General features: G+C 40.0%; 2 protein-coding genes across 3 annotated transcripts in view; both read right to left on the bottom strand.

The window, feature by feature from the left end:
• Positions 1 to 3,189, bottom strand: part of LOC122255390 (beta-1,3-galactosyltransferase 5) — a 4,169-nt gene extending 980 nt beyond the window's left edge. The window contains exons 1-4 of the mRNA XM_043019439.2: positions 3,088 to 3,189; positions 978 to 1,200; positions 176 to 782; positions 1 to 38 (exon numbers count right to left, since the gene is read on the bottom strand). The exon at positions 1 to 38 is cut by the window's left edge and continues 145 nt beyond it. Of these exons, the coding sequence (XP_042875373.2) occupies positions 1 to 38; positions 176 to 782; positions 978 to 993 (661 nt within the window). The 5' untranslated portion in view covers positions 994 to 1,200; positions 3,088 to 3,189. The remainder of the gene's footprint in view (positions 39 to 175; positions 783 to 977; positions 1,201 to 3,087) is intronic.
• A 7,384-nt stretch (positions 3,190 to 10,573) lies between these two features.
• Positions 10,574 to 20,000, bottom strand: part of LOC122255391 (sodium/potassium-transporting ATPase subunit beta) — a 20,523-nt gene continuing 11,096 nt past the window's right edge. For both annotated transcript variants that reach the window (XM_043019441.2, XM_043019440.2), the window contains exons 2-6: positions 14,129 to 14,275; positions 13,786 to 13,905; positions 13,462 to 13,643; positions 12,943 to 13,062; positions 10,574 to 11,858 (exon numbers count right to left, since the gene is read on the bottom strand). In XM_043019441.2, the coding sequence (XP_042875375.1) occupies positions 11,592 to 11,858; positions 12,943 to 13,062; positions 13,462 to 13,643; positions 13,786 to 13,905; positions 14,129 to 14,275 (836 nt within the window). In that variant the 3' untranslated portion in view covers positions 10,574 to 11,591. The remainder of the gene's footprint in view (positions 11,859 to 12,942; positions 13,063 to 13,461; positions 13,644 to 13,785; positions 13,906 to 14,128; positions 14,276 to 20,000) is intronic.

Here is a 20,000-nt window from a genome sequence, read left to right as displayed (position 1 = left end):
TCGTGCTATTTGTGCGTTCGTCGTACTGGGCTAAATAGCTAGGGGATTCGAGGAGACGTAACATGGAGACTGTGAATATAATTATAACAAATATGTTTATACCCATAGCATATAGGCAACCTATAAAGTTTAAATCATTATAATGATTCTAGTCAAAGAAAGAAGAATTTCTCACTCTTTAAGTTCGAAAATGTTGATAACAACATCCGCGTCGCTCTTGAGGACCCACGTCGGGTTCGTGCAGAAGCGGTCGACCCAGTGGAACCCGGAGAGTGTCTTGAGGGTGAGATTGTCGTAGGTGTCGCGGAAGGAGACCTGGATGATGTCCCTGAACATCTGGCTCTCCTTCTGCACCGCCTCCATGACGCCTTGGTCGTCTGTCGTTCCCAACAGGAACACGGTGCTGAACCCAGACACGCTCCTCCAGGTGCTGTTGCCCCAGAGTCTCCTGATGCGTTCTCGCGCTCGCACCTCCCAAGGGGCGACGCCGACGAAGTTGAGGATGTCGAGGCCCTCCTTGCTGCCGCAGAACTCAGGTTCGTTGATCAAGTACTCGAAGGGGAAGTCATCGGGGGCTGTCCCGTTGCGGACGGCTCGCCCGGCGTTCCTCTTGAGAACCTGCTGGTAGGAAGAGTTCAGGGGGAGCGAGTAGGGTCCGGGAGGCACCTGCACCAGATCGAAGACTCCTTGGGAAACCAGGACGGTCAAGGTCGTAACGACCAGGACGACAGGCATGACTCTCCGCAGAAGCACCCTGCGGGGCATCGACGGAAGTCGGAGGCCTGAAGGTTGGAAAGGAAGGTAACGTTTATGAAGGAAAGTAGTTCTGTTTGAAGATAATTACTGCATATGAAATGAGTTACCGATGATATCTCTACATTTGTCTTTTAGGTTGTATGTCACTAAAACGAAAGAGAAATTATTCCAGATTCCAGATTAAAAAAAACGAAAACAACAACAACAACAACAAGCCTTACAGATCAGTCGCCACATGGTCACAGCAGGCGAATTGATGGCGACAGATAATGAATATATTATGTATTCATTTCATTTTAAACTTAGCTGCCTCTTGAACATTTGCATATTTATCACGTTGAAAATCTCACGCCATTTGCACATATTCTTCATTCCGACTTTTATGTGTTCTTTGATATTCCCCTTTTGAATGATTTTATTTTCACAATAGTCTGCTCATACTATCTGAAAAGAAAGTTATTATGTTAATCATTATATTACAACTACACGTTATATTGCTGATATAATAAGGGGAAATACATTCAAGATATACAGACTTTTAAACAAACTGCAGATACAATGATAAGAAACAAAATAAATAGCCGAAAAACAGGTCGTTTTTTATGTCATTCTCACTAATTTACACATGCAGCATGGGATGAAAATGAATAATAATAACGAAAATGAAAAGACTCTTGTGACATATCCAACCAGTTAAAAATAAGGTTAGGCAACAAAAAAAATATAATTACACGATCAAAGAAAACGCAGCCAAGAAATTACAAAATTGAAAAAAGAAAAAAAAGAAAAAATACACAAGAACCTATTTGTGTATTCAACTACAACATTAATTCCAGTGCTTAATAAAGCAAGCAATTCCCAGAGAGCAATAATTAGTCTGGCTGTTTGTGGGAAACTGTAAAGCTTCACAAGTGTGTTAACCAAGCTTAATTGACTCCAGGTGAGGTACTCGAGGCAGATGGTCATTCAGAAGAGATGAGGTTAGATGTATAGGTTTCATGATCGTTGAAGCGATAGGTCGTGTGCTGTTATGAAAGGAGTTTGATCAATAGTAACAAACAGGAAGAAAAAGAAGGGAGACAAAAAAGACAAAAAACGAAACAGTACCAAAAAGGAGAATAATAGTAATTCGTAGAGAAAGAGAAAAACATTGAACTTAATCCAAACATTCTTGCACAGTATGGTGTTTCGGCTCCTGCTATACCTTGTATCATGAAAGGAAATAAAAGAAAAAAAAGGAAATGCCTGATGACTTAGAGAAAAGGGTAAGTTGGGTAAAGTGAATATTCAGTGATCCATGGTGGAAACGAAATCAGTTCTGTGGAAAACGTGTGTGTGTGTGTGTGTGTGTGTGCATGCGTGCGTGTGTGCGTGCGTGCGTGTATGTGTGTGTGTGTGAATGTGTGTGTGTGTGTGTGCGTGCGTGTGCGTGCTTATGGAAATATGCACTATCATTATCATTACATTTTTAATTTTCAGTGGAAGTAAGAGGAGCTCCAAATGCAAATACTAAGTTAAACATGCCACAAGTGTCAGCTAGTTGCGTTAAGAAACATACAAATTGAGGGCCTTCAAAAATTAAAGTAGGAATGATAACAATATGATGAAAATAAACAATAATACCATTCTGAAATAGAGACAATGACTATGGGAGTAATTACAGATCTACATTATATACAAAGCAATTATATTCAGCTAAATCGGTATCTATACGTATAGACAGAGACATATAAATTGGACCAACAGATATACAAATAGGTAATGTAAACAAAAAGTGATGAGAAAAAAATGTACAGGAGAACCATGCCTAATATGACTGCATATTTTTTTCTATCGATCTGAAACTTCATTTGAAAAGTTAGTAACGATCGCCTGTTTGCATGTCCGAAAAAAATCGTTGTATTTCAGATACTTACTAATACCATACTGTTCATTGCTGGATGATTACCATCGCCAACCTGTCAAGTGCATCGCTAACTATATAAGATGAAAAAAAAAATACTGAAAAAATAGGTGCATGTAGACCTACACCAGTTCGAACATGCGCAAATCACTCTTCAACATTTTTTAAAGAACACGAAACGAAAATCGCATTAGAAATCATAATCTTATCCCACAACCTCCAATCAGATATGTGTTTGATTTCGGGTCACAAGAACGAACTCAAATGTCTACGAAACTCGATGTATAAATTGCATTATGGTACCGCTGACAAGTTTTTTTTTCTCACAGTATGTTTCACTTTTGACGTCCGAGAAAGGTCAAAGAATTCGATTGTTATGGAGTAAATCACACCGAACGAAGGCTAGAACACTCCGCTAGAGCACCTACCAGCTCCAGAAATTGCGACCGAGTCAAAAGTCTTGCCTTTAACTGGGAGGGAACACCTGCCCTAGCCTGGGTCACAGTCTGCAGGTGTCGAGTTAATGATCAACGCTCATCATGTTAATGCTGTCTCTCCCTCTCTCCACCATTCCTCGTCTTGATTTTTCGCTTTCTATCATTTGCTCTATGTCTCTTTTTCCCTTTCTTTCTCTCTCTCTCTCATTCTCTTTCATCCCCTCTCTCTCTCCATCACTCCCTCTCAATCATTTTATTCCTTCGCTCCATTCACTTGCCTCTTACTTTCTCAATGTTGGTCTATTTTCTCTCTCGTTCTCTGCCAGTCTCTCTCTTCGCCTCTGCTTCAACGCTGGGTCGAGCGGTAATAGTGCAACTAGAACCGGTTGTGAATGTATTGTTCTAATAAACTTCATTCATCTCGATATTGGTTGGTGGTTAAGATGATATCAACTTGTGTGCAATACGGCAAAATACAGCTACAGTTAATTAATAAAACTCTAGAGATCTCTTCGTGGCTTAGTCTTTTTGTGCTTTCATTGGTAATTATTTCGCAGCGATTCTTTTTCCAGGTAACATCCGTTTTTTTCTTTCTCTCTGTAACAGATGTTTTAGCTGACGTGTTATTAGAAATATGACATGCTTAAAACGCGAGAAAGAAAAACAACTACAGCTAAATCATGTATCGCTGAAGCAGCAAAGGAATCGTAAGTTTTGCGTTTCGCATCAATTTTTTACTTTTATTTTTACTACTGTCTTTGCGCACAAATGAAAATCATGAACTGTTATTTTGTAACAGTATGTGATCCATATATTATGTGTTTTGCAAAGCAATACAGAACTTAACTGACATTCGCACTCAACGTATTTGTGTCACGGAGTCATTCTGTGACTCACCTTTTAATATATATATATATATATTATATATATATATATATATATATTTATATATATATATATATATATATATATGTGTGTGTGTGTGTGTGTGTGTGTGTGTGTGTGTGTGTGTGTGTATGTATATGTATGTGTATGTGTGTGTGAAGAAAATAAACATGTATAGATATATATACATACATATAATTTTTAAAACTTTTTTACTTTTACATTCCTTTGTTACCCTACATCCAAGATCGTTTTACCCCCTCCCTCTCCCTCTTCATTAACTTGCACTGCATTTTTATATAGGCTTGAATGAGATGGTGGCAGCAGCTTCACTGTAAATGGTAGGGAGCGGTATCGAGTTCTGCGTCTTCTTGCAGGGTTTGCTCGTGTCACTTGGGATATCAAAGCTACAAGTCCCATCACTCTTCATCTCTATCCCCATGCCTTGTAGGGGCCGGTTTCACTAACGCACTTACGATGGTAAATTCGCTGGTAACTACAGTTATGATTGTAGACAGGCCGCGCCGGCATTCACGAACAACTTACCATCGTAGTTACATTACTAAATTTACCAGTGGTCGGAGCACTGGTAATTCCACTGGGAACTACAGGAAGACTCTCCTTATGCTTTACCTCGCTCAAAAGGCGACATTTTAGTTTGCAGGTACACCTATTATGATTGGCATGATGGCAAGAGTTCATTTTAATAAGAACATGGCAAAAATAAAGAAGAAATCACAGGAAATAAGCGAGAATATTGGCAGGTGAGAAATCTCTCTGGAAGGAGGGTCATGGTGTGTGTATATATAGATATATACATACATAAATATATATATATATATATATATATATATATATATATACTTTCATAAATATAAATATATATTTATATGGATAATATGAATTTATATATATATATATGCATATATATACATATATATATACATATATATATGTATATATATACATATATATATATACATATATACAGATATGTATATATATATAATAAATGTAGAAAAAAGGTTTTGAATGAGTCTGAATATCTAAACAACGCAAGAGATGTATTTGACGCGTTTCGAAGGTGTAAAAAAAAAAAAAAAAAAAAAAAAAAAAAAAAATATATATATATATATATATATATATATATATATATATATTATATATATATTATATTATTTATTATCATTTACACACACACACACACACACACACACACACACACACACACACACACACACACACACACATATATATATATATATATATATATATATATATATATATGAAAAAAAAAACGTATCAAGGCGTGGTTCTGAACACAATAACCATCATAACGGTCTGTACAAGTCTTACGTTGTTATTCAAACCTTTCTCTACATTTGTCCCATCGAACTCTGTTTAAGGCCCTCCACGTCATCAGCAGTCACTCTCCCATGAGATGTAAGTAACCACTTGTCTCAGTTAACTAAGTCAAAGTCAGCGAGATAAGATTTAAGAACCGCAGACCCACAACAGCCGAGTACTTACTCCTTATCGGAACCATCTGGGCGACAGTTCCTCGTTACCATGTGCTTTTGTTTACTGTCCTTTCCCGTGTTGATGTTTTTGGACATTATTCTTTTAAGCAAGATAAGAAGAAATTATATATGTATATTTTCCAACTACGTAATTTCTCGTTGAGTACGCTTATTTTATTATTGGCATTGAATTTCATTTTAATTTCATGTCGGGAATAATTTCAATGCTTACGTGTGTATGTGTTTTTTTTTTATGATTGTTCACTTGCATATTTGCACTGGTATAAGATCATATGTTATTCACCTCCAGTATTGTGTGTGGTTCAGTAATGATGATATGATGTTAATGGTAATGGTGGTAGTAGGTAGCAATAGTAGTAATGATAATGAAGATGATTATAATGATAATTTTAAAATAGTAATAATATCAATAATTGCAATATTAGTAATAGTAATGATAGTAATAATTATATTAATGGCGTCAATAATGATAATAAAAATAACAATACTAACAATAATTACAGTAAAAATAACAATAACAATAACAAGGATAATGATAATGATAATATAATATGCATCTATCATTTCTGTCTATGATGTACAGTGTACAATGTACTTCCAGTGTACAAACACTGAAAGGATCATACTTGTTAATCCAACTTCAAATCAAACTCAAAGAAAGTATATGTAGGTTCATGTTCAAATTACATTTATATAAACACATTGTGATAACAGAACACTGAAATAAGATCTAATAAGTTTTATACAAAAAGCAATTTTCGTGAATCGGCTTCTAGTGTCCTTGAAAGAAATGATTGTATATGATATATATAGTAATATAGAGTTATATTGGGTTCTCAAGTTTTATAAATACCTTATGTTTCTTTTCATAATGTGAAGGAAATCTATATCAGAAGTTTGCTTTCTGAACTGAACTCGGTAATCAGTCTCTACAGTGTGACTCACTAGAAAAAAACACATTTCAGACAAGGAGCCAGCCCCAAGTGAGAAACAGATTTATGAGATCTGATGAGTTTATGAGAGCAAGAGTATAAATCATAAGTAGAGGGAGGGCAAGACGCAGGGTAGTCAGTATTTCTGACGAATGGGAGAATAAACAACTATGGATGTCGATGGCTGCTAACAAGGTTGGAGGTTTACGCGGATGTAATAAAGTGCTATATACCAGCACACGCATACGCACACGCACACTCTCTCTCACTCACTCACTCACTCACTCTCTCTCTATCTCTCTCTGTCTCTCTCTCTCTCTCTCTCTCTCTCTCTCTCTCTCTCTCTCTCTCTCTCTCTCTCTCACATACACACTCTCACTCTCACTCTCATGGATATGCCAAGCTTTTAAAGAGGATCCTTACAAAAAAATCAAGGAATCATTAGAACTGAAAGTTGGACGAAACAATGTATACATTCGCTGCAAGAACGAAACAATTCTTGCACAGATAACAACAGTCGGAGCAATGGGAGAAATCCCTGAAAAAGCAAAAGTCTACGGGAAAGGACAATGCACCAACCTCATCGTGTTCGACGTCCCAAAGGAAATAGAGATCGATGATATGAGACACAATGAAAATGTTTTAAATGCAAGGCGTTTGAAAATAAATGGGAAGCTGACCCAGCGTGTTGTTATTACATACGAGGGGGAGATAATTCCCAAGTCAATCAAACTGGTTGAAGGTATGGCACCTTTTAGGTGTGCCGTCTTCAAACCCCTCACCTCGTTTTGCTCAAACTGCTCCAAGTGGGGACACGGAGCGCGTGCTTGCACTCGTGACAATCCGCGGTGCCGATACTGCACTCTCCCCCATGCAAGCGTGAACTGCCGCCAAGAGCATAATGCGAATTCTGCATTATGTACATATTTTCCGAAAGAAGGATAGTCCTTCCTGCCAAGAACGCCACCCCTCTTCCAAAGAAGAATGTGGTAAGCCCTTCAAAAAAAGCCCAGGCACCATCCACAGCACCAACACCAACAGGAGCACCAGCTCCTGCAACTTCAAACACAACTCTAGTGCAACCTCCAGTGCCCACCTCAACTCTACTTCCGGCTCCAATTCCAGCCCCAGCACCGCCCGCGTTGCAACAAGATAAACAAGAGTCCAACAGCGAAATAAAGGAACTGCTGCACACGCTGGTTAAGCAGATGGAACTGATGGTGACCCAGCAGGGCCAAATGATGCTCATGATGCAACAACAAATGGTCCAACAATCTAAATTCCAGGAAAGGATGTTCACCCTCCTGGAGCGACAACAGCCCACAGCGCCCGTCGATTTGCATCCGATGATGGGCCTTGGAAATAATCAAATAACGACTGATGGATCCAAGTAATTATTTGAAATGTATTACTTGGAACATTAACAGTTTGTAGAAACGCAAGGCAACTCTCAATATCTCCACGCTGAGGATGTTGCCTTCAATAAGTCAGAACTAGTGCTCGCTATGCAAAAATTACGAGATACACTTATTATGACAAACCTAATATGGCTAATCCCTCTACAAGAGGGCTTGGTATACATATTAAGAACTCCATACCATCCAAAGTGATCGATGACAAGCGTGACACATGTGCTGAATATATCGGTGTTAGATTATTTCTTGATGGCAAAACTATCATTATTATTAATGTATATAACCCGCATGATAGTGAGAAGGTACCTAAACCTCCTGACAATATGATACATAATGATACTGTGTTATTATGTGGAGATTTTAATGCTCGCCATCCTCTCCTTGGCTCTGAGGGTAGCACCATTGGCAAAAACGGTAAGGTATATTATGATTATCTTCAACACACAAGTGACCCTGTACGTCAATTATGTCCCTTAAAAAAGACTCATTTTCTATTACCACAGAGCTCATCCCATCCTTAATCAGCCATCACTGGGCATTAAGTATCAGAGTCAAACGTGTAAATCTAAACAAAGACTCTGAGATAAAGCTTCTTAAAAAAAGTAATACGATCAAATGTAAATCAGCTAAAACATTTAAGCGAAATAATTACTCAAAAGGAAGAAGAGAGTTTGAATGCCTGGGCAGAATCAATTGACTCCACAACTCCCATGGGTTATGTATGGAAAGACATCAATAAGATTAAAGCTACTACAATTAACGAGCTTCTTGCAGCAATAGAAACTAGCAAATCAACTGCACCTGAGGATGATGGAATTGCATATGACACATCTATCTTTGGTTTCCAGAAAGGGAAAGGAACACAAATGTGTTTAGCACAGTACCTAAACGGAAGCAAAGCAGTGTTCATACTTAATAGACTTTAAAGGTGTTTTTGACAGAGCTTCTCCAACAACAATTCTCCATGAATAATCTATATAGAAATACCATCATGTGAAAAAGTTTACCAGTTAGCCAAATTCGCACTTTCCTATGAAGAACCATACTATGCTATACCATTATCTCTTACTCAGATGAAAAGACGTATTAATAGCTGTTTAAGAGATTATGAGGATCAGGTATGGGCTACAGAAAAGATGAAAAAGAATGGACATGGCACTATCTGGCATTATGAAAGTATTGCATATATACATACATACATGGACAAGCCCTATGAAATTTATAAAGGTCTGTCACGGAGGCAACAAGTTATACTAACCAGGCTACGCATAGGCTATCATTATACTATACAATATGTGCAGGATGCAGTTTTGGATGCAAAACCAGTCACATACCACTGTAAATTGTGCAAAAAAGCTAAATCACATAGTCTCAACCACTACTTGCTTTGCTGTACGGAAACTGCATCCTATCGATCGAACGGTACTGTACAAAGAACATCACTTGTAAATTATATTAATCTTATTATAGACACTGGTCTTGTCTTTGATATGATCAGTGACATAAAAGTTTTTTTTTTACCGACTAGGTAAAACATGTAAATATGTTAACCAGCATAATGCAGCCCCTCAGGTATGTAAGATTTGTGCTTGACTAAGCCCTTTACGCAATAGAAGCTTAGCCAATTTGGATAGATGCTTGACATCTTACCGTTTTTTTGCATGGCATGTAAATTGTTCTGCAAATAAACTATATCAAATCTCACTCTCACTCTCTCTTTCTCCTTTCAATAACCATTTGTATTTATATCCTATGTCTGATGTCACTATTATGTCAATCGAATATTATTTTCATATATATAATGCAATAGCGAAAGCATATATAATAAACTCTTCAATATAACTTGCATCTTGCATGTCATTCTAGTTGTAACATAGCATGTTACCACACACATATATACATATATACATGTGCGCTCGTTGCTTCACTTATCTGTTTACCCCTTCCTCTGTCACGCCAGACATAGGCAGTGTTGTTTTGCCCTTCCCTTCGCAAGATCTACGTATTGACGCAACACTTCCCTCATCACATTCCAAATGTCACATGTCACAAGAAAACACGTGATTCACATATTCTCAAACAAATCTTTAATCGAACATACAACTATACGCGTAGAGGTCGCTATCAGACCCTTTTTTACACTTTCTCTCCCTATATATATATTTATAAATACGTCTACATATAACTATCTATATATAAATATGTCTCTATAGGAACATCGCCCATGCCTTCCTCAAGGGGCAAGGAGTAAATAAGTTCGAGAAGCGAGAATTAGACAATGTCAGAGATTAGTTACTACAGGGAAGGAATTCGGCTGCGCGTTGGATGCCCTTGATCTCCTAGCTTTAAGGTACGGAAGAACCAATTTTGAAAGCAGTATCAATTGCAGATAAATATTTTTTCCAAAGAGCCGTGACTTCTATGAATATAATAAAAGGATACCGGTGTTTGGCCTTTCCCAAAATGGTTCTTTACACAGTCAAAGGTAATAGCTTTTCCTATTCTAAATCATATACAAATCCTCCGCGAGTGACTGTTTTGGGTATTTAACGTGGTGTGCGTATGCACATGTTAAGTTAAAAGCAGTTTTTATCCACTAAGAACCTTTTAATAAAAATCAGAATATATATACATGTACATAAAAGGCGAAGAGTACACACTCATGTATTTGGTAACCTCATTAATCATGTGAATGATACAAGACTTTTGGTAATTAGGATCTTTATTGCTCAATAACAGAACAATGGTGGGAAATCATATCATATCCGAGATGGACCCAATATTCATGAATAAAAGTGAACCTGACAAACAACATAGGTGGTCGATGATGCCAGACCTTTCATCATCTCTATCTTTCGTGCATGTGTGACAAGAGGATCTTACTAGCTCTAAATAAATGCCAAAAAGGTTGCATACTTGAAGCTTAAAGCCTTCAAAAAAACTATGCGATTGCTGACGACCCTATGCAATGAAGTAACTGCATACGAATGGCATATAATTAGTAATTTGTCTTTTATATTTGATAAGACGTGACCCCACGGTTTGAACCCAGTGAGGCAACCTCTGAACCAGTGCTGTTATTCTGTGCAGTATCTATGTCTGCATCAAGATCCACCATGCTGCATGACAGCAGTACACATAATCGATTGCACGTGTTGAAATATAATCTTCATCTGCGTATAAGGCTATTTACATGAACTCTGAACAAAGATTTGCAACAGGACTACTCTTTATTATTCTACGTACTGCACACTCAGCAGGAAATCTCGCAACATTTACACAATGAATACACAATGTGACAACTTACATCAGCTCAAGCAACATTTCTTGTGGCACCTTTTTTAAGACTGACATAGATAAGAATAACAATTTGGAATTTGAGATATTTTTGTCCCCTGCGGTTTCCTTCGTTACATAAATCTTTTACAACAATCATAACATTTCCACAAATTAAAATAACTTATTAACAAAGATAATACAGGAGGACACACAATTACTTTTCCAAATTTCCTGCTAACCCTTGAATCCTAATACCGGCGATTAAAAAACACAAAATTTGTACCACATGACTGAACACGATTAATACAGTACGGTATGTTGGATGCAGGCATTAAAAAAGGAGAAAAAGAGTATGCTAATTTAAAAATGCAAAAAACTGTCACTTTCAAATTGATGTTGGGTGCAGTCCTCTACTCTCGAGTGATGTTGCTGCATTAGCGAATCTAATCCTTGAGCAGCTCGAAGTGCACGAGACCAAGGCGGTTACCGCGGTCGTGCACGATGTTCTTTGCCCAAGCACGACACTCGATATTAATGAGAACATTAGACTGTGGCTGCTCGAACTGGACAGCGACAATAGGCGACAGGTAGCCTGGGGTATGCATGTATGGGAAGTAATATGCAGGGAACCCTTGCCATGGGGAGTAGACAATAGGGCCAACATATTCTTCGTCAGCTGGGTTCTCTCCCTTGCAGGACACCCAGATCATCTGGAAAGGGAAAGCATACGTGTTACTGAAATGGTCAAGTAATTTTCATGGCAATTATCTGTCACTTCTCTACCAAGTATTACTAGTATTCCCATTCAACCACTGCATCCATGATCAATATCCCCTATCACAGACAGACAGACAGAGAGAGAGGGAAGAGAAGTGAGAGGAGAGGAGTGGAGAAGGAAGGAAAGGAGAGGAGAAGGGAGGAGAGGAGAGGAGAGGAGAGGAGAAGGAAAGGAGAAGGAAGGAAGGAAAGGAGAGGAGAGGAGAGGAGAGGAGAGGAGAAGGAAGGAAAGGAGAGGAGAAGGAAGGAAAGGAAAGGAGAGGAGAGGAGAAGGAAGGAAAGGAGAGGAGAAGGAAAGGAGAGGAGAAGGAAGGAAAGGAAAGGAAAGGAAAGGAAAGGAGAAGAGAGGAGAAGGAAGGAAAGGATAAGGAGAAGAAGGAGAAGGAGGAGAGGAGGAGGAGGAGAGAAAAGGAGAGAGAGGAAAGAGGGAAGAGGCAAGAGGGAGAGAAGATGTAACCTTGCAATAACTATTAGTATTTATATAAGTCTGCTGTAATTTTATTCTATATAAGGCTATTAACAATGTAACTTGTATCTTTCATGTCATTCCAGTTGTTACATATATATCCTACCACATACACATACGCATATACATACGTATGGTTCTTGCTTTACCTATCTGTTTACCCCTCTTACTGTGACATCAAATACACCAGTGTTGCTTTGTCCATCCCTTTGCAAGAGCTATATATTAATGCTACACTTCCTTCTTCACATTCCATATGTCACATATCACAAGAAAACACAAGATTCACACATATTCTCAGACAACTTCCTTCTTCACATTCCATATGTCACATGTCACAAGAAAACACAAGATTCACACATATTCTCAGACAAATTATACAATGTGGTAGAGAGTCTCCTCTCGGGGTGCGTGGGGCAACACCTCGCTCCTAGTCAGAGCAGCCTTCAATCTGACAAACAGCTATTCAAAGTTTCGCAATAAAACCAAGAAAGCAGTTTTCTTTTCTACAGGAGAGATAGATAGGGGAGAGAGAGAGATCCGAAACCTACCTTTGGTACTTTTCCTTGATTCTCAGTAGTGCGCTTCTGGATGTGCTCCTTCAGAGTATCAGGCATCTCTTTGGGAAGCTCTTCCACACTTGTGTACACATCAGGAACCCAGTTGATCATCTGTGAAGGAATATAGGATTTAGCTTAGTGGGGAAGGAGGGCGAGAGAGATGGAGAGAAAGCAAGAAATAAGCAGGGCTCTTCTAAATTATAATATAAGTAAACTAAGAAAAAAACAAAACTTTGATCAGGAGTTATTTTCACATAAATAATATTTGGAGACATAAAAGAAAAAATCAAAATATCAGATCTGTATCTTTAACCCATTCATGCCAGGGGCATTCCAGCCTTGCAAGTTGCAATGCCGGGGCTCTCGAACGCATAGGCTTAAATCAATTAAATGATCGACGCCGTATGCCGGCACCCTGCGAGCAGGCCCTTGAATGCGCGGTACCAATGGTGTACCACCCATCGAGAGAGGATTAATAAAAAGAAAAACCCACTCAAATTAACTTCTAACCTTATTAAGCTTGAGCAAAATGCAAGGAGATTCGCGGTTGTAGCCCCAGCTCTCAGCCTTCTGGCATTTGCCCGTCAGCCAGGTGTCCTGGAAGCGGCAGACCTCACCCTCTGCTGGCAGTTTGTCCTCAGAGCAGTCAGTCACGTGCTGGCCAGAAATTACATCGCTGGTGCCTTCGTATGCTAGAGAAGATGACAAGATGACAAAGATGTTAAAGACCACTCAGGGATATGGTGTATAGACAAGGAATGAAGAAGAGTACTACATCAAATGAGTCCTAGACCCCTTGCTGAAAAGTACAGGTTGTCCCAAGTGACAACTTACGCTTGATGAACTCGTTGAGAGAATCAACCCAATGCTTGATGTCAGCGCTGTCGCCATTCTTGTACCAGATGAGAGTGGATTCAACGTTTTCGGCTCGAGGCAGGGGTCGGAAACCCATGGCTGAAAAAAACAAAAATTCATCAGCATTTATCAATAATAAAAAAAAAAATCCAAACAAGACAGTCTTTCATAATGTAGCTGTAGCACATGCAGAAAAAAAAAAAAAAATTACCAGCAATATACCACAAAAAAACTTCCTGGTCCTTCCCCTTATTCTAACCTTCTGATCACTGCCCCACTGGCATTCCAGTCATCTTTTAACAGCTGCAGTGCTGCTACGTACCTGGGTTCTTGAGGATGGATCCGCCGCCACCGGGAGTGTACTTGGGGAGATGGTTGACGTCAAGAGTCTGATAGAAGATGGCCATGATGATTGCAAAGAAGCCGGCAAGACATGCGTAGAAGATCAGGTAGAAGATGCCGATCTTCACTGCAAAAAAAGGACAAAATGTGAGTTAGTGATCCTGTAGTTTTGCTTTCTGTTAGGAAAATAATAACTTCTTAACATATGATCTCCTGATGCCCCATTCAATCTAATATACAATTATATATACACTTAGGACATTACTATAGCCCTATGCATGTCAACCTTAAACCAGAAAAGTTATGTTTAGGAAAATATACAGAATACTGTGTTCTCTTACCTATGCTGACAAATATTCTAGAGGAAAGTTTCCATTGTTTCAAGTCATTTACCAATCTTATACCCAGTAGTTATCATATTCACTATTTTCAACTTTCCAATATATATACATACATACATTATATATATATATATATATTATTATCTTTCTTAATAATCTACCACTCCCTCACAAAAGTACAACCAAAACATGAAATCAAAGGTCAAAAGATGAAACTCCAAACCCATAGCAGGACCCAGCACATCAAAGACCACTGAACCCCAAACAGATTTACAAGATCTGGCTTTTGGCAATTTATCTAAATTGTTGCCGTTACTACAAAAAGAAACAAATACGTTGCTACTGTGGAAACAGGGACTTGGCAGTACACCACACTCCTTCAGCCAAGACTGAATTTGTTCCTTGAATCGTGGCGGTCTAGTACTCGCGTCAGACTGGTGCCTGTCATGTACTTCCCCATTCCTAAATGCGCCCATGGGCTTCTTCCTTCTCAAATACGGTTTTACTTAGGAAATGCCACCTTTAAAGCTTTTCACATTCCATCTAGTCTAGTGACCTCTATTAACTATAATATCGCATTGGACCTGTGGGGGTCTCGTAAAAGCATAGTTTCCCAGCTAAACAGTAGGAAAAAAAAGAGAAGGCAGGTGAAAAAAAAAAAAAAAATGGCGGAGGGTAGAAAACCGACCAAGCTATAGCGACACACCAGTCTTCCTCAACTTCACATTTCCTTCTCCATATCCCGTCCTCTAAAAGCATAAAAAGAGACAGCAAGTTCTCCTAGCTGCCACACGTCGATCACCCAACATTACCAAAAGGTCACCCCGCCGCTGCCACTCTCGGCTTCGGGCACCACAAACGAGGGCCTCAAAGCCTTCCCTCCCAATGCAACCCAACCTTTCCCTTCCTGAGAGGGGATTCCCCAAGCTCCTTCCTCTCCCGTTTATGACAACTACCATGCCCTGTGTCGACCTACAGTCCTACCACCAAATGTCTCCCTGACGAAGCAACCATTGTAGGGTTAGGAGGCCGACCTCGCCAAGTTGCCGGCGAGAGAGATCCCTCCCTTCCTGCTAGCTGGCTCCTTGCCAACCCCGCTCGGTGTACTCACTTCTGGGCCTGACTCGGGAACTAGGAGGCTAGTATCGAAACATTCGCTCTCTATTAATCTTTGCTAGTCCTACAATTTGCATTAACATTAACTTTCCCGCACTACCCGATGTCATACAGACACGTGTAAATACCTGACGTTTATAGATTTCCAGTGTCAACGAGAGAGAAAAAAAAAAAAAAAACTGGCGCATTCCGAGTGCCAACTGTCACGGATGACAAGACCCGGTCAAGTGTCTCCCTTACTCGACTAAAACTGTGGCACCTGTCACGAAATTTAGGCGCGGCGACCATAGGCGAACTAGATCTACGATACAATAGAGAGTTCATAATAGCATGAAAATAGTAACATTAAGCAGGAGAACCGCCGACGACCAGGAGAGCAGAAGCTCAGCTGGAGTTCCAGCATCGATCCCTTAGAACAAGCCCCGCCTCCTTCCCTCCCCTCCCCTCCCCCTCTCTTCCCAGCACTCCATCGGTTAATTTTCCCCCCCATTGTGACATTCAACCGACCATTTACAAATAATCCGCCGCAGAAACTAACCGGTTAAATTTCAGCGTGGCAAATTTTTGACATGGAGTGAACCCAAACCATAAGCACTGTTGCGAGAAACAATACAGACAACTTGAAGTCATATTGAGAAGGAAAACGAAGAACAGTTGGGATCGAGAAAAAAAAAAATAAAGAAGACACGAAATCAGACTGTAAAACGTCAATTATCACAGTATCACGAAATCATAGAAAACACAAGTAAACCATAGAAAACGTGACCCCGAATCTCCTCCTCGTCGCCCCAAACGGTCAAAACGTTAGAAAAATCAATTCCAAGTCAGGGAGTCCCTAAAGAGAACCCCCTCATCCCCTTAGCCTCCCCCCCCCCATCAAAATCCCGAGGTCACTACCATTCTCCTCCAGCGGCACAAACAGGGATTACAACACGGCACAGAGCGCGAGGGACATCATAATGAGTGCAGGCCCGGCGGTCACATACCCATAAGGCATGTCCTAAGTTGCAACTACAGCAACATGCATGAGCTGCGTTGAAAAACGTCTAATAAAGAAATGGTGTGTGGATGTTATGATAGAAGCTCCGTGGCCAGGAGGAAACTGTAACATTGCAATAAGTAAATAAATAAATAAATACATATATATTTATTTAAAGGGTAAGGTGGAGCATGATGATATTTCACGTGCATGTTGAAACGTTTTTGACATCACATTTCATTCAAATATTACTTGGATTCGAACTCGGGCCTAACACTGACGGTAATTTTTTTTTTCTTGGGTCCCTGCAACGGCCATTAACTCTCCTACGGCTTCCTGGAAACGCTCTACATTTCACATACAGGGCTGTCAGTCGGCTACACAGGGTCTGACTGCCCTCCCTGCTGACGCCAGCACACGCACAGCTCGGCAAATACCAAGAAAGGGCAAGATGTCATACCGTGGATTTCGGTATATCTTCTGTATACCAAAAGCTCAATAATGATGATAAAAGAATAATGATAATGATGATAATAATTTTCTTCCCTCTTGTTTGTAAAGACGTCGTTGTGGGTATGATGTGAATATGCTGCTTTGACAAAAAATGTAAGAATAAGATCACTACTCAAAGACAGATACCCGTCTGTCTAAAGGCCGTAATAATACGCATATTTGAAATAATTAAGCAAACGAATTCCTTAGAAGACTATCCTCCATTTTGAGTGAAAGGGGGATACACTAATAAAATAATAAAATTGTAATAAAATAAAACAATGAAAACTATCTTTTAGCTCGCCGGTCTCTTGAAAATAATCGACCCTCCAGTGGCAACATCCCGAAGCCGGCTCCAAATATTGCGCAATGATCAGCTGGAGCCGGCCGTGACGTCACTACATCCCAGCCAACCACGAGGCGGAATCCCTGTGCGTCACTCTCCCCTGACCAATCACAGCTTGGTTTGGCGCTCGCCTCGTGACGTCGTTTTCGGGTCCAAAACACAAGCCAATGAGGAGGGATTTTTTTTTCGCTTGTAAGTAAATGCATTAGAACGTTGCATTCTGACGAGCGGAATTTCCCCCGAGACTTTAATGCATGATGGTGCACTTACAGTTTAGAACAAACCCACAATTCCAACACAACTGTAACGAAACATACACTAGATCATACAAAACACATCAACCACGATGCCCAGATGCCCTAACCTAACGCAAAACTACATCCATGTAGATGTTGCTACAGCCCTCCCCATTACTAAGAAAACAACACTTTAGGAAACTTTGCGACACAGCAGCTTGTGGCTCCGTTAACGCAATGCAAGACGGTGATGTAATAGAATGACATATTCTGGCCACTCTTCTCCGAGAATAACTAAGTCTGAAATCTTAACCAGAATACATTACTCGTTATCATTATCTTGTTTTTTTTTTCTTCTTCTAATTAGGACAATTTAACGAATCACATTGTCGCTTTTGTCGCTTTCGTAAGTGGGAGTGCGTATGTCGCTTCACAGAACTCGTTCGTAATTTGGGATTACCTTTTCCAGTGTTGTACCAAGAGCCTAAAAAAAAATCTAACCACCAGTACTCGACTAAACTGGAAATAACAAAACCTAATCATAAACTAAAATGAAGAACAAATACTATATCTATTTAGCTGTACACGTAGACTAAAACTACACATCTATGGGAGCGAAGCGCGATCGAGGGAGAGAAAGCGATCAGCTGAAGAAAAAAAAAAAAAAAAAAAAAACACAGACCCTTTCTGGTGAACAAACCACAATCGCCATCAACCATACATGTCGACAGAGACCCAAAATCAACGCAGAATAACCAATGAGACTTGGCGGTTTGGAGAGCCCGCATCTACAATCGTGGCCAAGGATTGTGAATAAGAGTGGACCAAAATTCGCTTTCGAAATATGATTGTAGTTTTCGATCCATCCTTTGTAAGATTGTTTTTTGAACGCATCCCGTCTTCCATTTACCAGGTGCTGAAAAAGGCACATGGCGTAGTTTATTTGTACTAGCGGTCATCAGCCTAGATAAAACCCAAGATGCCTCTGTGTGAGATAAGAGATAAAGTCCTCTTATAGATAAAGATATATACGCTTTGGTCCCGCTTCCAAATACACAAACAGAATCCACCGGTGTCGACATCATTCGCATCCGATTACAATAATTAAAGACGGTTTTTTTTTCTCTCTCTCTCTCTCTTTATCAACCTGCTCATAAAAACGAGTTTCTAACATGACCTTAACGAGAAGGGAAAAGGAGTCATTTAAAGTCGAGAGACAAAAGACGACTGTAACCCGTGCCATTTTCTCCCCGTGTGTGTGTATCTTGCTAACTAAAGGTTACAAGTTGACCCTTCACTGTGTGGCAATATCTCACATCACGTGCAAATGGACTGATCGACGACTAGTTTAAATGTCGAGACTAGAAATTAAATATTGCAAGGTCTACACAACGGAGATGGATAGATAGGTCGAGATAAAGTTCGACAGATAAAGAGAGCGAATAGGTGAGAGAGAAAGCCGTTGCGCTACTGTCTCCGGTTGCTACGGGTCGCTAGTCTTGTGGTGAGTGAATGTGTGAGCGAGTGTTAACAACTAAAAACCGCGATATTCCACGATCCCCCAAAGAGTAGACGCACAACCCGAAGACACTCCAACGCTAAGACAGGGACAGATGCACCCAAAAGCCACGTGCAGTGAAGGCGAAGGATGGCGATGCCCAATAACCATCAGCTGCAATAAGGCACTCAGGGGGAGGACAGGAAGAGCCAATACCCACCCTGGGTTGTGGCACTTGTAGGTTGTGTCCCAGCTGTGAGGGAACGCGAGAGGGTTGGGCTCTACGGAGAGGACTGGATTCGATAGTGTAACGTTAGGGAGAGGGCTAGGGAAGAGGAGAGAGGAGAGGAGAGGAAAGAAAGAAAAGGAGAGAGACTTCAATGCTCTCTCACTATCTACCCTTCTGTCTGTATGTGCCTCCCCCCGTTGCTTATGGCAAACCGGTCAGACTCGAACATAAAATCATTAACTGCACTACGACTGCCATCAACATAGGGGAAATGAATTCATGACAAAGCAAAGAAAATTCACAACGGAAATGGCCTTTGCCTCTATATACGATCGGCCCAGACAGGCGTTGGTTCCTCTAAAACCCCAAGCGACGCTTCTGCCTGGGGAAAGGGCGAAGTAAGGGCGGGGGTCCCTTTACACCCGTAAACAAAGGTACGAAACCTCGGGTCACAATCGAAATATCGAGGTTTTGCGACTTTCAGCTCGAGAACGGATGTTACATGTTTAGAAAAAAAAACATTACAACCACTCAAGGGTAAATATGTCATGGATCGAGATTTTTGAAAAACGAGTTTTTAGATCTTTTATATTATATTACGTACGCCAGCTGTCT

This window comes from Penaeus japonicus, unplaced genomic scaffold (assembly GCF_977035675.1).
Source record: "Penaeus japonicus unplaced genomic scaffold, GWHDUDI00000001_assembly GWHDUDI00000007, whole genome shotgun sequence".
In the NCBI taxonomy this organism is placed as follows: domain Eukaryota; kingdom Metazoa; phylum Arthropoda; class Malacostraca; order Decapoda; family Penaeidae; genus Penaeus; species Penaeus japonicus.
The sequence above is the reverse complement of the archived record's forward strand: the minus strand, read 5'-3'. Positions and strand labels throughout refer to the sequence as shown.